Here is a 13,834-nt window from a genome sequence, read left to right as displayed (position 1 = left end):
AACTGTCGACTCTTTCCACCCGCGGATCTTCATACAGGAAAAAATGAGTAAGCCATCCAAAGATTTGCCCTCAAGAATTTACAGACACAAATATCACACCCTTGCAGAGTTAGTCTCACCTTTGCTCTTCCAAGCATCATGGTTATGGCACTATATATCACATGAAACACGGCCAGAAAGAATATGAAGATATGAATCTGATGCAAGGCGTTGAGCGATATAAGTGGCACATAACCCTGCAACCAACAATATGCATGTATATATAAAAAGAGGCAGACAAAAGCTCCATTATAATTCCATCATCTTCTCTCACCAATCTCCTGAATTGTGTTTCTCACAAATGAACAAATTCAAATGACCTGTGAAGCATCTATGCGAACACAAACGGATGATCACATTCTGATTTTAGTTTGGAAACGGGGAATATGCATATCAAGGAGCGAAGCATTACGTAGTCACAATTCACTGGAGAAAAGTCAGCTAAAATGCGACGCTCGAGGGAGAGGAGACGTCTGTCGTGGTGGGGCTTGTGCAGAGCGTGAATACCGTGAACTTGCGCTTTTGGATCCATGTCAGGACCATCGTACGGACCGCAGAACGACATTGCTTGTCCGTATCTGGACGGCACGCAAATGCTCGCGATGTAGTTTTGCCCAAACGTTAAAAGCAGAGAGATGAATCCCAAAACCATAAGCTCTGATGAAACCACAGAACAAACGGTTTCAAATAAAACGGAAAAAAAAAACGATTAGCGATTCCCAGAAATCATACCGTTTTTTATCTTCAGAAGAGCTTCGAGCAAGGCTTTCTTCTTTTTTCTGTCGAAGATCTGAGACGACGTATGAATGGCAAAACATCATGTAAAACACGAACCAGAGAAATCACGCAGAAACGCCGCATTCGAATCGATGTATATGCGCATCGTGTATACATTACCACTCCGATTTTGTGGATGAACATCTCCAAGACGATGGAGATCAAGATGATTACGCCACAAACGGTGGAGACAGCCCACGTCGGTGTCTGATCGAGCTCTCTCGGACCTTCTGCAGCGTCGCCGCCGCCGCCTCCGGCCATATCTCAACGGATGAGGATCACCGGAAAAAATCTCTATCTTTGCTATCCGACTTAGCGATCATGAATTCAATCTACAGAGAAAACGAACCAAAAAAAAACCTGCAGAAGGAGAAGAATTTTTCCGCCGGCGATGTACCGAGTGAAATCCGGTGGTGCAATTTTCGATTTTAATTTTTTTTTAAAATTTTTCCTTTTCTTCTTCTTTTGTAATTTTTTTTTTTTGCATTTTTTTTTTAATGTTTGGAGTTTCCAACGTCTTTAAACCGGGAACGTACGGAGAAGAACGAATATAGGAAGCAGAAAAACCATTTTTTTGTTAGACAACAGAACTCATGAAGAGGTGAATATAAAATAAATAAAAAAACCGCCGTTGGAGGTGAATATAAAATAAAAAAAAACCCCGCCGTTGTCGGGGATCGAACCCGGGTCACCCGCGTGACAGGCGGGAATACTCACCACTATACTACAGCGACATTGATATATTGAGCGCTTTATTAATATTTGTAAACAAAGAAAATCTCTTCAAACAGCGTTTTCGTGGTGAATATGGCTGACGAGTTGCCGGACAAGACTCGGGAGGAGATAATGCCGTTTATGTTTCGGCTGTAGGAAGGATGCGGAATTTAAGCCGAAAAAGAAACAACTCTAAATATTACAATCCAACAGTTTGTGGCTTTAAAAGTGACAAAACCATCTTTAAGATCCTGTTTCGATTTTATAGGTGATGAGATGGAGAGGATGTAATTTTTGGACCAAAATGGTCCATATATAAAGACTGGTCTCGAGTGTAGTGTGGATGTAATCGGACCGTTATAAAAAAAAAAACTCTAGATATCGCACGTAAATCCGAACATGAAAGAAGTTGTTGTTGAAGATAATGGAGACTTTGTTTTACTCGAGTTCACGTGATAATTAAATCCTTTTTACTAGAGAAAATATATCAAAATACTGCTGGTTGGTAATTGTAGTTGCGCAACCTTATGTATATGTATATGAGTAATTTTTTTATTAATATTATTATAATTTAATATTATTATTAAATATGATATGATTGATGATGTATAATATGAATATGATTAAATTGTTGTTATGTTAATGTTGAATAGTTAATTTTTGTGTTTAGGTTTTTATTTGTTAATTTTTAAAAAATATAAGTATTTTATTATTAGATATAAGAAATATAGAGTTTAATAGGATAAAAAATATATATATGGAGTTTAAATTTTTTTAATGGATTTTTTTTAAAATTTGAAACCCTCTAGTTGATGCGGAGGCTTCTATTTAAGGAAAATAACTTTTCCGAGCTTTTTAGCTTAGATATCATCGAATTGTATATTTCTTCTTCCTCGTCCCAAATGTTATGAGAAAAAAAATCTCAGTTTTTTCTTCTGTCTCTTCTCTCAAGCTCGAGCTTCATCAAGCAATGGCGGCTATTTCTGGCTCGTTGATTCTGTCGAAGAATTCCCAACTTCATCCATCATCTGGTAATTATCCACTTATGTTTTTCTCTTTCCGTCTCCTGACGATCTTCGCATTCTTCTGGTTGTTGAAAAATCTCGATTTCTACTTGTTTAGGTCCTTCATAGTTGGTGAAACTTGATGTTTCCTTTAGTCATGTGTGTTCTGTTTCGGATTTCGTATCACTCGGTCGCATTAATATGTGGAAACAGATCGAGAGGTTTCCGCCAATATTATGATATTGGAGGATTCAGGTGAAAGCTTATCCAGATTTCTTAGTTGACTCATCAGTGGAGGTATTGCTCGCGTTACGACATCTACTTGATTGGGATTGGGATCGGAATCGTACGTGTCTGCTTGCCGGTGTGGACATAAGGCTATATGGTTGAAGATGTTGCAATCTATTTCTAGATTCCCTTCTAAACAGGTTTAAATTTGAAGAGGTTCACAACAAGTGTTCAAGAAGCTTTTTTTTCCCTCACCTGATTCTCTTCCTTTTAACCTGCGTCTGAGTGCAATGGTCAGCATAATTTGGATCTTGAGATTCCCTGCTACTACCATGGAAAATCCCCTGCCTTTTGTTATTCCTTATTATGAATCTAAGCATTCTTTTCGTTACCCTGATGAACATGTAATCTTGTTGTCGTTCCCAGTGAGGTTTTTGCGTGATATGCATATGATTTGGTACAAGAGCTTCTTAAGCAGCATCTCTCTCTCCCCCTCTCATTCACCATCCTTTTAGGAACTGTGGACATGAGCCTCAGAAATCCTTACTTATTCTCACTAAATCCATTCTAGGCCTTACTCTGAAGACACGAACTCAAGTCCCTGGTAGTGTACCCTCTGTCAATATCTCATTTGGACTGCGTGGCCCCAACAAACTGCAGTTTTCTGCTCCCAGATGCCGAAAGCCCCTTACCATTCAGGCAGCATACAGGTATAGAGTTGATTCTTTTCTTTTCTGTTATTTAAAGATTTGATAAATGATTTGTCGAAAGACGAATGGATATCAATTTAAATTTTGATAAAGATCAACATTTTAGTTTTCCTCATTATTGCTTAAGGTGTATAGCTTGTAATGCTTTCTGGACATGATGATTAGTAAAGGAGATACTTTGACTGTGTAAACAGCTTAGACCCGAGTAACATTTAATCTATGGCTTCATTTCCTATGTTCCTGAGATCCAAGTGCCCGCTTGTATCTCTATATCTATCTTGATTTCTTGTAGCATTTGAAATGACAGAGATGATGATGGGGCAAGCAGCACAAGCCTATTTGTTGGAGGGTTTATTTTGGGAGGACTCATAGTTGGTGCCCTTGGATGTGTATACGCTCCTCAGGTGATAAGTTTTTTCACATGGTTTAATCGATGACCTTTAGTTGAGCCTTTGAAGCCATTAATCTCGAATCTGTGTTTTACTAGATTAAGATCCGTCAACAAAACATGGGCGTATATTTATAGTTTCCATTGCCATTCTCCTGCTGATGATATAATCGCGGAATACGGTAGAAGGAGGGATTCGTCATGCTCTAGAAAAAAAATATATGATACCTCGAGATATTACCTTGGAACTTCAAACAGTTCCCTGTTTCTTGCTTTAGCGTAAGTCACAATAATCACTTTCTTCTTATTTGCAGATCAGCAGGGCTTTAGCTGGAGCAGGGCGAAAGGATCTCATGAAGAAATTGCCTAAATTCATATACGATGAGGAAAAGGCTTTGGAGATGAGTCGACGCTGCTACAGTGATCATTATAACTTACATCCTGTGGTTTTGGTAGTCCTTGGTGCAATTTGACATTTATCTGTTCAAATTTTGTAGTAATTCACTTCCATAGAGTTGTTTGTCTTCCCTGGATTTTTTTTAACATTGATGGTCATGATAATATGCAGAAAACACGGAAAGTATTAGCCGAAAAGATTGCACAGCTCAACTCTGCTATCGATGATGCATCCTTTCAGCTCCGGACAGAAGACACCACCAATGGTGCCCTTGCTAGCAACACCGATGAAGTCGAGGCTACCATATGAAATCTTCTATTCTAGTCGTTAATAACTGGTGACACTTACAGTCGACTCAGTCTCTTTCTTCAAATGACTCGTTTCGTTATGAAGGTTCTTGAGACATTATCTGTTTGGTTAGATAGCATATGTTTGAAGACGGTACATGTTAATGTGTTGTGTGACCGTAGCTACGCCAGATTCACAGGTTTCTGTGCAAAGACTAAACCGGTGTAGAGCGGGAGTTTGCCTGGTAGGTACTAGGTAACGGGTCAAGGTTCTACCATTCAGGCACTTACGAATAGGGTTGGGATACGTCATGCTTATCGGGTTTTTGGGTTCGGAACCTGTTGCCGCATTTTGGGTAACCGTTTGGCGTCGGCCATCAGTGTTGATGGCGAGCCCATCAAGGTTGTCTCCTCCCAAGCTTCCTCTCGGTTTGAGCTCGAGGCCATTGGTGTCTCTCTTTCCGTGATGATTTAGTTGCAGATATTGTTTGAATTGATAAATAGGACATGTATTTTGTGAGTGTGATTGTTGTGATGATCAGTTTGATGGTCCTGGAGCCGAACAAAGGGAAGCACGTACAACTACAAGCATATCAATGTATGGTCGAAGTTTCAGGAACACCCAATCCCCTGGACGAATTTGATCATCCCGACGAGACAGCGTCGGCATAATGATGCCGGATTTCGAGCAGCATGGCATCCCGATCCTGCAGCAACTCTTCCAGATTCCCATTGACTGTCGCCCCCGCCTCGCATGTAGGTCTATGACTTGACGATATGAGGTGGTAATAAGTTGTTGTAGAGATTGTCTTGATTTTGAAAAGGATTTAAATTGGGATCAGATTTCACGGGTTATACCTTGGAAATCCCAAGGATACTAGAGATTTGAAATGTGTTTTGAACATTGTAACAGACGGTGAAAAATTTTGGTAGGTTAAAGATGAGTTCACCGCATTCAGCTTCAAATGCAATATTGCCGAAGAAAAGTTGAAGACCTATTTCCAAGCCTTCGCATTCGCTGAATCTGTTCCAAAATACAAATGAAATCTGTTCTTCTTGGAGGGTTTGCTAGGAGCTGTTGAATGTTGATATTCTCTCCAATTTCTTTCTCAGAGTGCCTTGAATGGTCATCCCCTAATGAAAGCTTTCGGTATTTGAACGTGCAGATATTCTCTCCAATTTCTTTATAGGAACTAGATGAGACCCGCGCGATGCGCGGTTGATTCTTTTTGTTGTTAATATAAAATATGAAAAGCATTGATATAAATATAACTAAAATTATTTTTATATATTATTATATTATTGTATTACAAAATTATTTTTTATATATGCATTGAATACGATTTGTCAATATAATTTTATGTATTTTTTTATAGTAAAGTGCATATTTAATCGATATAATAATTATGACTTTATGAGATTTTTTAGTAGGGATGTCAATTAAGCCCGGAGCCCGAAACCCGGACCGAACCCGCCCGAAAATTATAAGGACATGGGCCATATATATATATATATATATTTGAACCAAATGATGAACTTTTATATCTTGGTTCCAATTAAACTTTTTAAAGTGACGGGAATTTTGAATTTCTTAACCATATTATATCATATATAATATATATAAGTTTACATTTTAGAAAGGGTAGAAGTTTTCAAATATATATATTTTTAAATCTTTGTTTGTATATGAACATATTGATTTTTTTCTATAGGTTTTAAATTAATTACATCATAGAATTTTTTTTTATATTATGTTTGTTATTTTTTATCACGTTTAAAAGTTTTTAATCGCATGTTATGGTGTTGGAGAATTAAACAATTTGATAATTTTTTCAATTTTATTTTTATTTGTGAACTAAATAACTTTGTTGTTATCGGTTTTAAAAATATTTTTGTTAAATGTTTCATATTATTATTATTATTATTATTATCGCAAAAAAAAATTATTTAATAAAAAGCCCGAAGCCCGACCCGAACCCGCCCGAAGTCCTGTAGGGCCGGGCTCCGGGCCATCGATCCTAGACCCGAAAAATAAATGGGTGGGCCGGCCCGGCCCGAAAAATTCTAGGCCCGAATTGAACCCGGTCCGAACCCGGCCCGACCCGCCCATTTTACACCCCTATTTTTTAGGGAGTCACGTTAATGAAATAACCTTTTGTTTTTTTTTTGTTACTAAGTAAACCCTATATTTACAATGATTAACCCATAAAACCCTAAATTTTTTAAGAATTTATCCAAAATTATTCGTGTTATATATTTCAAACAAAAATGATGATGTGACAATGACATGATTTTCAAATCATGTACACATCAGTATAATTATGTCACATCACTATTTTAAACAAAATTTAAATTAAAATATTTATTTAAATATATATATATATATATAATAAAATAAATTATAATTAATAAAACACATATGTAATATATATGTATATTGTAATTAATAAAATTTTTCGATGAATTTATATTTTCAAAATATTATCAGTTTTCCATTGAAGATAAAACGTTATTATTTATTAATTTTTTTTTTAAACTTGTATTTTTTATTATTTATTAATATCGTTTTCGAACTAAAAACTATTTCAATATCCACGGAGAGGGAAAAAGAAATCATCAAAAATTTTATTCATTTCTAGATTAAATAATAATGTTTATAAAATTTCTTATAAGATAACTATTTTAAAAATAATATTTGTGAAATCTCATTCAAGATGTTATATATAGAATGAGAAAAATCAATTTTTTTAATCTCTTTTACTTGTTTGCACAGTTAAAATATTTTTGGGTATTGGTTTTCCATTGATCTTTGAACCTGTTTCATGAAAAGACCAATTCTCAACTCAAGTATCAAAAGTAAGTGTGACATAGTTACTAAGGAAGTGTAGTGATCAGCTTTCTTAACTGACCATCGTAATGGAAGCTGCACTGTTCGGGCGTGAGAAAGCAAGACTACGATCATACATTCGCTTCATCACTTTTCTGTATTCCATCTGAGACTCGGCGATCATTGGGATCATCTCGTGCAGCGACCATCTTGAGCTCTTCGGCCCTACTACCTTACTCAGCAGACCGAACTGGTGGAACTCTCTAAAAACTCTTGCACAAATATTTACAAATTCAAATACCACCATTGTTCAATCTATGTAAATGTATAGGTGGAAATGTACATCATATTTTCTGTCTGGTTCAAAATTATATTATATATATAGCGTATGTATATATGTATATAATTACTTTCTTTGTACGGCCAATAAGTTACAAACATGAATTCCGTTTGCAAATGCATCTCTTTTGTTCGTATTTGAGCCTCGAAATCACCCATCACAATTGTATACGATTATCAGGTGTAAAGGTTTTTATTCTAGATTTTGCAGTACTAATTTTAGTAAAAATAATTGTATTTTGTGAAATTTCTCTTGTTATTCCATTTTTGGTTATTCATTTCTCCTTTAAAGAATTTTTTATCATTAAATTTTATTATAATTTGTTTTTATTAAAACTAATAATTTTTTTGTATATGTCCTCCAACCAATAAATCTTCAGGATATTTAGTACCTTGTATTTTCTAATTCCTTTGCTTCTCTCTCTTTCATATATTGTTTAGACCCTCCAAATATACGATTAATACCTATGAATTAATTACTCATAATAATATCAATTATCCAAAAAATGTGTATATATATGTCTTGTAAATGAAATACTACTTTTCACATAAAACCAAAAAACTTTAATCAGATAAATAATATTTGGACTACATTTCTATAACAATAATAGCAGCAACAACAACAATAATAAGTTTGTGATATAATAAAATGCATGGATAATCACCTCACATTTTAATATAAATTTATTCCTTAAATTCATTATCTATTATAAAAAAATTCAAACATTACAAAAAATATGTAAAAAAAAAGATGTGGTCATTTATAGAGTTTTACTATATTTGTGACCAAAATGATTCTAGGTTGTATACCATGTTTGAATCCATACCATATTTTTCAACTTCTACTAATTAATACATAACTTCGTTAATCGTGGGGTCTCGTATCCCCATAAATCTTTATACTAATTAATATATTTCATTAACCAAATTTTGGGTGGATGGTATGTAGGCTGATGAGTAAGATATTAAATGTATATATATATATGTGTGTACACTTAGAGAAATTCAATATAATGACAAATAAATAAGGAAACAAATAAAAAATGTATAATTTTGTAAAAAGACCTAATTCAATAAATATATAAAATGTCTTTTTTTTTGCTAAGATAGAGAAACTACAATTATTCAGTGTGTTTATTAGATACTTTTATATTGTTGGGTGAGTTCTAATATATTAAAATAATTCTGGATATTAATCGAAGACTAAAAATTCATTCGACATTGTGTAGATAGGAATATCAACATATAAAAAAATATATAGGTAAATATGCAATGTATGAATAAATACATGCATATAATTTGTATGGATGTATGAGCCACATGGAAACGCGGAAAGTGGAATAATATTTAATCCGTAAGAAGCGAAATTCGAATGCCACGATTCACTTGTTTGATCTTTTTAAAATATTTAAAATTAAATACATCCCCATCTTCCAGATTTATGGTATCATTCTCCAAATAGAAAAATGTTCTAGTAACTTATCTTGATGATTCATTACCCAAAAAAAAAAACTTACCTTGATGATTTGGAAAACCAATCCCAATAGAAGATTAATTGGATTTTCAACATAAACCTTTACAATACATCCTATTGCCTTGTTAGAGTTAAAGAAAGCCCTAGACCACGAATTACGAAAAGGAAGAGCATTTGAATTTCATAATGAAATCTGAGCATTTATTTGGAAAACTGAATTAAATATATTAAGTCATGAGCATCAAAAATCAAATTGTGGTTGATAACGTTGTCTCCAAAAGGTTATACGGATATCCTGATACAATATGTAAGAAAACTCGCACAAATATGAGTAGTAAATCAATAATAATATTTTAATTTGTTTTAATTATATTGTAAAAAGTTTGTCATGAATGTTTATTTTTTTTCCCGCAAATTTCAAAATGTTATATTTTTTGCTGATTAATTTTTCATTTAAACTTTTATATTCTGTCTAATTTCACAATTTTAGTAGGTTTTTTTAAGTTTTTATCTCAACAATTTTTAATATATTTTATACAAAAGGGGTTGAATATGAGTTTTTTTAATCCAACTCATGGTTTTAGTGGGTCGTTGTAAATTTTTCTATCTACCATATATTGACGTATTGTTTATGCTTTTATTTATCATTTTTTTTATTATATTTTATTTCATAAAATTAAACTTGGTAGTCAGTTGAATTTGTTTTCAAATAAATATATGATAAAAAATATCTATTTATTTTTCTTAAAAATAGCAATAAATTTTATATAAAAATGATTAACTTTATGAAAACCCAACCCACCCACATTTAGGAGAAGGGACGTTTCCGTCAGAGTCAACGGGCAAGCAGCGAGCATTCTTCTCTACCTCCATTTGTTCCATTTTCCTTCCAATGACTGACCTCATATCACATCTGGCATAACTCTTTGTTTTCTTCAGCTGTCAAACCATGGCTACAGTCTATGAAAGCAAGCATATCCTCCTCATACCTTGACAAAACAAATCTCGTTAAGCTTAGATCCAACAATAGGAGAGTTTCACCTTCAAGGTTTTGATGGGTTATATATGGAAAGATTTTTATTCACCAAATCGACAGTGGCGTAATGGAGAGCGAGATATGGACCTCCGTTCTGCAGCATCCTCGAAATGAATACGTTCTCCAATTCCTCTATCTGATTATCTCAAGGTCTTGTAGTTTACACAACAACTCTTGTTTGGAAATGGGCATGTCATTGTTGGCGAGATTTCATTGTTGGCATAATGTTGACTATCTCATCCGGTTCGGATTGAAAGGGACGACATTGATATCTTGAGAATTGGGAGTCAACCCAAAAACTTCGTTACACTGTGTAGAAGAAAAGAGACAAACCCTAGACCACATGACTCACGGAAAAAAGAGAGAGAATTGGAAATTTATAATTGAATCTTATCATTTATTCTGAAATAATAGAAAATATAATTAATAATATTGTATACGTTACAAAGTTTGCAAAATGAAGGGGCATCGCTCAATGTTTTAAACATGTTTTAATGGACCATAAAATTTGGTATTTAATAAACATCTTAAATTTTGGTACGTGGCCTTTAAGTCATGAACATCAAATCACGTCATCCTACGGTTTTGGAATACAAACGATTTTTTTTTAATACTATCATTAACTATTAATTTTTCAATGCACCATAAAATTCATCATTTGAATATAATTTTAATTATTTATATTCTTAATCCAATACTATTAAATCACATCACCATAGATTTTTGAATCAGGAAATATAAACCTTAATATTAGTTTCAATGGATAAAGTCGTTTGAAATAATAGTGAGCTATTTAAAATTTATTAACTCATAAAGTAATAAGAGTTTGTATTATAAAAATAAAGAACAAATAAAAGGTAGAAATCAAATCTATATATAGAAATAAATGTTTTGATATTTTTCTTTTTTATATAGAAATAATGAATGAATTTTAAATATAAATGTAAGCAAATAAAAAACTCAATAATATATACAACTAAGATTAAAACAGATTTTTTTTTTTTAATTATAATAACATTTAAGATTTTTAAATTATATTAAGATATTGTTATAGTAATCTATTTTTTTTAATTGTAATAAAAATAATCTAATTGATATTTGTTTTTATATATGAAAATAATAAATAAAATTTATATATAATAAAGATGAAATTTTTTCTTTTAAATAATATATTGATATTGTTCATAAAATTATTATTTAATATCTTATTTGTTAGTAGTTAATGAAAATTTTAATAAAATAATTAGAAATAAAAAATAAATAACACATAGATGATGAGTTGGCTTCACCATATTCCTTTAAACTCCTTTATTAATATATATAGATTTACACTGTACAACTCAATCAAAGTTCATTCGATTTGTGTATTAGCCCAAGCAAAACTCCCGGAAGACGAAGAAGAAGATGGTGATGGCGTTTCTGTTCTGGCCAAGTACGTTGTTTTTCCGGCGACTATGGCCTCCGCCGCCGTACGGTTCCTCTTCCTACAAACAGGGGTTCGATCTCTCTGCCTCTGTCTCTCGTTTCGCAATCGGTTTAGGATTTCCTTTGATTGATTCATCGACTCTATCTACTGTCATCGTGATCCCTTCTGATGCGAGCTACCAAAATCACTCGTTCGTTTTCCTTTGAGATCCGTGACCGATTCGTTCGTGGAATCATTGCTTGGAAGATGATTTTTGGAGATTTTGAGGATTAGTATTCCGTGGTATTCATCTGCAGACTGCTCTCGCCTCTCTTTTGGCTGTTGTGTCGATGGTTTTGGGTTCCTCGGAGTCTCTGAGTTGAAACAGTTTGTTTTTTTTCCTTCATCTGAAATCCGGAATCATAGTATTCAATTGAGATCGTTCTGATTTGTGCATAATTCGAGTATTTCATTTCTCTCCTTTGCAGAAGAAGAGATCAGTAGAAGGGATTTGAACAATCAAACAATCTTTTCTCCTGATGCAGGTGGCTGGGAATTCGTGTGTGAATCGTAGACCTCGTCCCCTTCTGAATTTTCGATTCGGTGTGTTATCATTCTTCTTCTAATAACATCTGGAACTCGTGTCTAGGAACATGAGCAGTACCCGCAAGTACTCTTCGTGAAAACCCTTCAGATATAAACTTCTCTTTTGTTTTTTTCCGTGTTCGAAAACATTTTCTACTGGGTTGGATGATATTCTTGGCTTGGATGCCCGAACGTCGGATCTAAATGATCTGATCATCTTTCTCACCCTTATTGTTGGGTTTGTGAGAATATAGATATTTGTTTGATTGATCTATACATCTTGAATGTGATTTGTGAGCTTTTGCTGCCTTCAGAGCTTAAACACGGCATCGAACACATCTGATTCCACCATGTCGGTTGAGGAAGTTGTCATCGTTTACACAGCTTGCTTGAGTTTGGAAATGTGAAACATTTGATTGATGGGTATTAGCCTCGTTAGGCTGTAGGGCAGCATTGGGAGGAATTCGTTTTCTCTCGGACCGAACATATCGAGCTTTTTGTTCGGTTGTGAAGTGCTTCGGCGGTTCGAAGTTCTTTCAGAGCAAGGTGTTTGTTTCGATTGTTATGCATGTCTGATTTTGATTCTTCTGTCGGTTTGTTTGTTAATCGCTTTTCGATTGGCGTGTTTCCATCTATGTTTCCTGCAGCATTGTAAGTTTTGGTGTTGGGTCACATGGGTTCTTCTCCCACTTCCTCTTCCCGTGGTGATGTCGATGCTGTTTGGTAACAATGATAAAAGCTCGTGAAGGGTGGTGCAGTGGTCAGTTGATCTGCCGAGAATGAGAGTTTCATGTCGTTTTCACTTTCTAGCGAGGAAACTCGTGCCGTTTTCACGCTCTTACGCGGATTCGCAGGGTATCCGAAAAGTGCCCAAAACCGATGAAAACGGATGGATTGTAGATGAAAAAAAATAAATCTATTCGAATTTGGTTTTTGATTTGGGTTGATAAAAATGATAGAAATTTGGTTCTTTTATAAATTCAAACACGCACACATGTTCACATATATATATATATATATATTCCAAAACTAATTAAAACGAGAATTTTTTTTAAAAAAAAGGAGAGGGGGGGCGTCGGGGCGATATCTCTTTTCGGGTTTTCGGGAGAGAAAACAAAACGTGAAAAATGATTCAGAAAAGGAGGGAAAAGCCATAACCGGTGGCCCCGTGGTCTTAATGGAAATTAATTAATGACACAACCAGAACTACCGTTGGCGTTACACATTTAATATTTATATATAATATATATAACATATAGATATGTATACTAGTGATTAAATTTTTATTAAGAAAAATAGTTTTTTGAGAAAATATACTATTTTTTAGTTATTCTCTACTCCATAGATTTGTATTTATCCAAAATGAAAGTTAATCGTCCTCATTTTGTGGGGCGTATTATATATATATATATATATGTTAGATTCGATTTAATTTGATTTGGTTTAGTTTTGTTAAAGTTTATTAGTAAATTTTTTCCTCTCTTCTATTTATTTGTATTTAAGAAACTGAATAATACAAGAAAACTTTTTTTCCAAAATGTGTCTCTAGATCTGAAATATATAATACTTGATGAGTTTACATTTAATATATATATATATATATATATATATATATAATAAAAAA

The 13,834-nt window shown here is 33.7% G+C and overlaps 2 protein-coding genes, 1 long non-coding RNA gene and 1 other non-coding gene across 7 annotated transcripts in view; 2 read left to right on the top strand and 2 right to left on the bottom strand.

Annotated features, from left to right (window-relative positions):
* The window catches only part of LOC104801941 (MLO-like protein 9), a 3,800-nt gene extending 2,356 nt beyond the window's left edge, over positions 1-1,444 (bottom strand). Inside the window, exons 1-5 of the mRNA XM_010525323.1 lie at positions 937-1,444; positions 772-829; positions 452-696; positions 120-236; positions 16-27 (exon numbers count right to left, since the gene is read on the bottom strand). Coding sequence (XP_010523625.1) covers positions 16-27; positions 120-236; positions 452-696; positions 772-829; positions 937-1,077 — 573 coding nt within the window. The 5' untranslated portion in view covers positions 1,078-1,444. The remainder of the gene's footprint in view (positions 1-15; positions 28-119; positions 237-451; positions 697-771; positions 830-936) is intronic.
* Positions 1,445-1,478: 34 nt separating this feature from the next.
* Positions 1,479-1,550, bottom strand: TRNAD-GUC. The gene has a single exon. It is a non-coding gene; the product is annotated as a tRNA-Asp (tRNA).
* Positions 1,551-2,418: 868 nt separating this feature from the next.
* LOC104801939 lies at positions 2,419-4,735 on the top strand. Of its 3 annotated transcripts, none has more exons than XM_019201125.1 (5): positions 2,419-2,561; positions 3,334-3,472; positions 3,780-3,876; positions 4,175-4,261; positions 4,429-4,735. In XM_019201125.1, the coding sequence occupies exons 1-5, from the start codon at positions 2,438-2,440 to the stop codon at positions 4,564-4,566; spliced, it is 585 nt and encodes a 194-aa protein (XP_019056670.1). In that variant the 5' UTR covers positions 2,419-2,437; the 3' UTR covers positions 4,567-4,735. The 3 variants fall into 3 exon arrangements, with proteins under 3 accessions (XP_019056670.1, XP_010523623.1, XP_010523624.1); XM_010525321.1 differs by having other exon boundaries at positions 4,175-4,312; XM_010525322.1 differs by having other exon boundaries at positions 4,175-4,322.
* Positions 4,736-11,565: 6,830 nt separating this feature from the next.
* Positions 11,566-13,149, top strand: LOC104801938. Of its 2 annotated transcripts, XR_769955.2 has the most exons (3): positions 11,566-11,716; positions 12,114-12,756; positions 12,858-13,149. It is a non-coding gene; the product is annotated as an uncharacterized LOC104801938 (long non-coding RNA). The 2 variants fall into 2 exon arrangements; XR_769956.2 differs by lacking the exon at positions 12,858-13,149 and having other exon boundaries at positions 12,171-12,523.
* The last annotated feature ends 685 nt before the right edge of the window (positions 13,150-13,834 follow it).

Source organism: Tarenaya hassleriana, unplaced genomic scaffold (assembly GCF_000463585.1).
Source record: "Tarenaya hassleriana unplaced genomic scaffold, ASM46358v1 Cleome79, whole genome shotgun sequence".
Lineage (NCBI taxonomy): Eukaryota > Viridiplantae > Streptophyta > Magnoliopsida > Brassicales > Cleomaceae > Tarenaya > Tarenaya hassleriana.
This window is presented reverse-complemented; position numbering and strand designations above follow the sequence as displayed.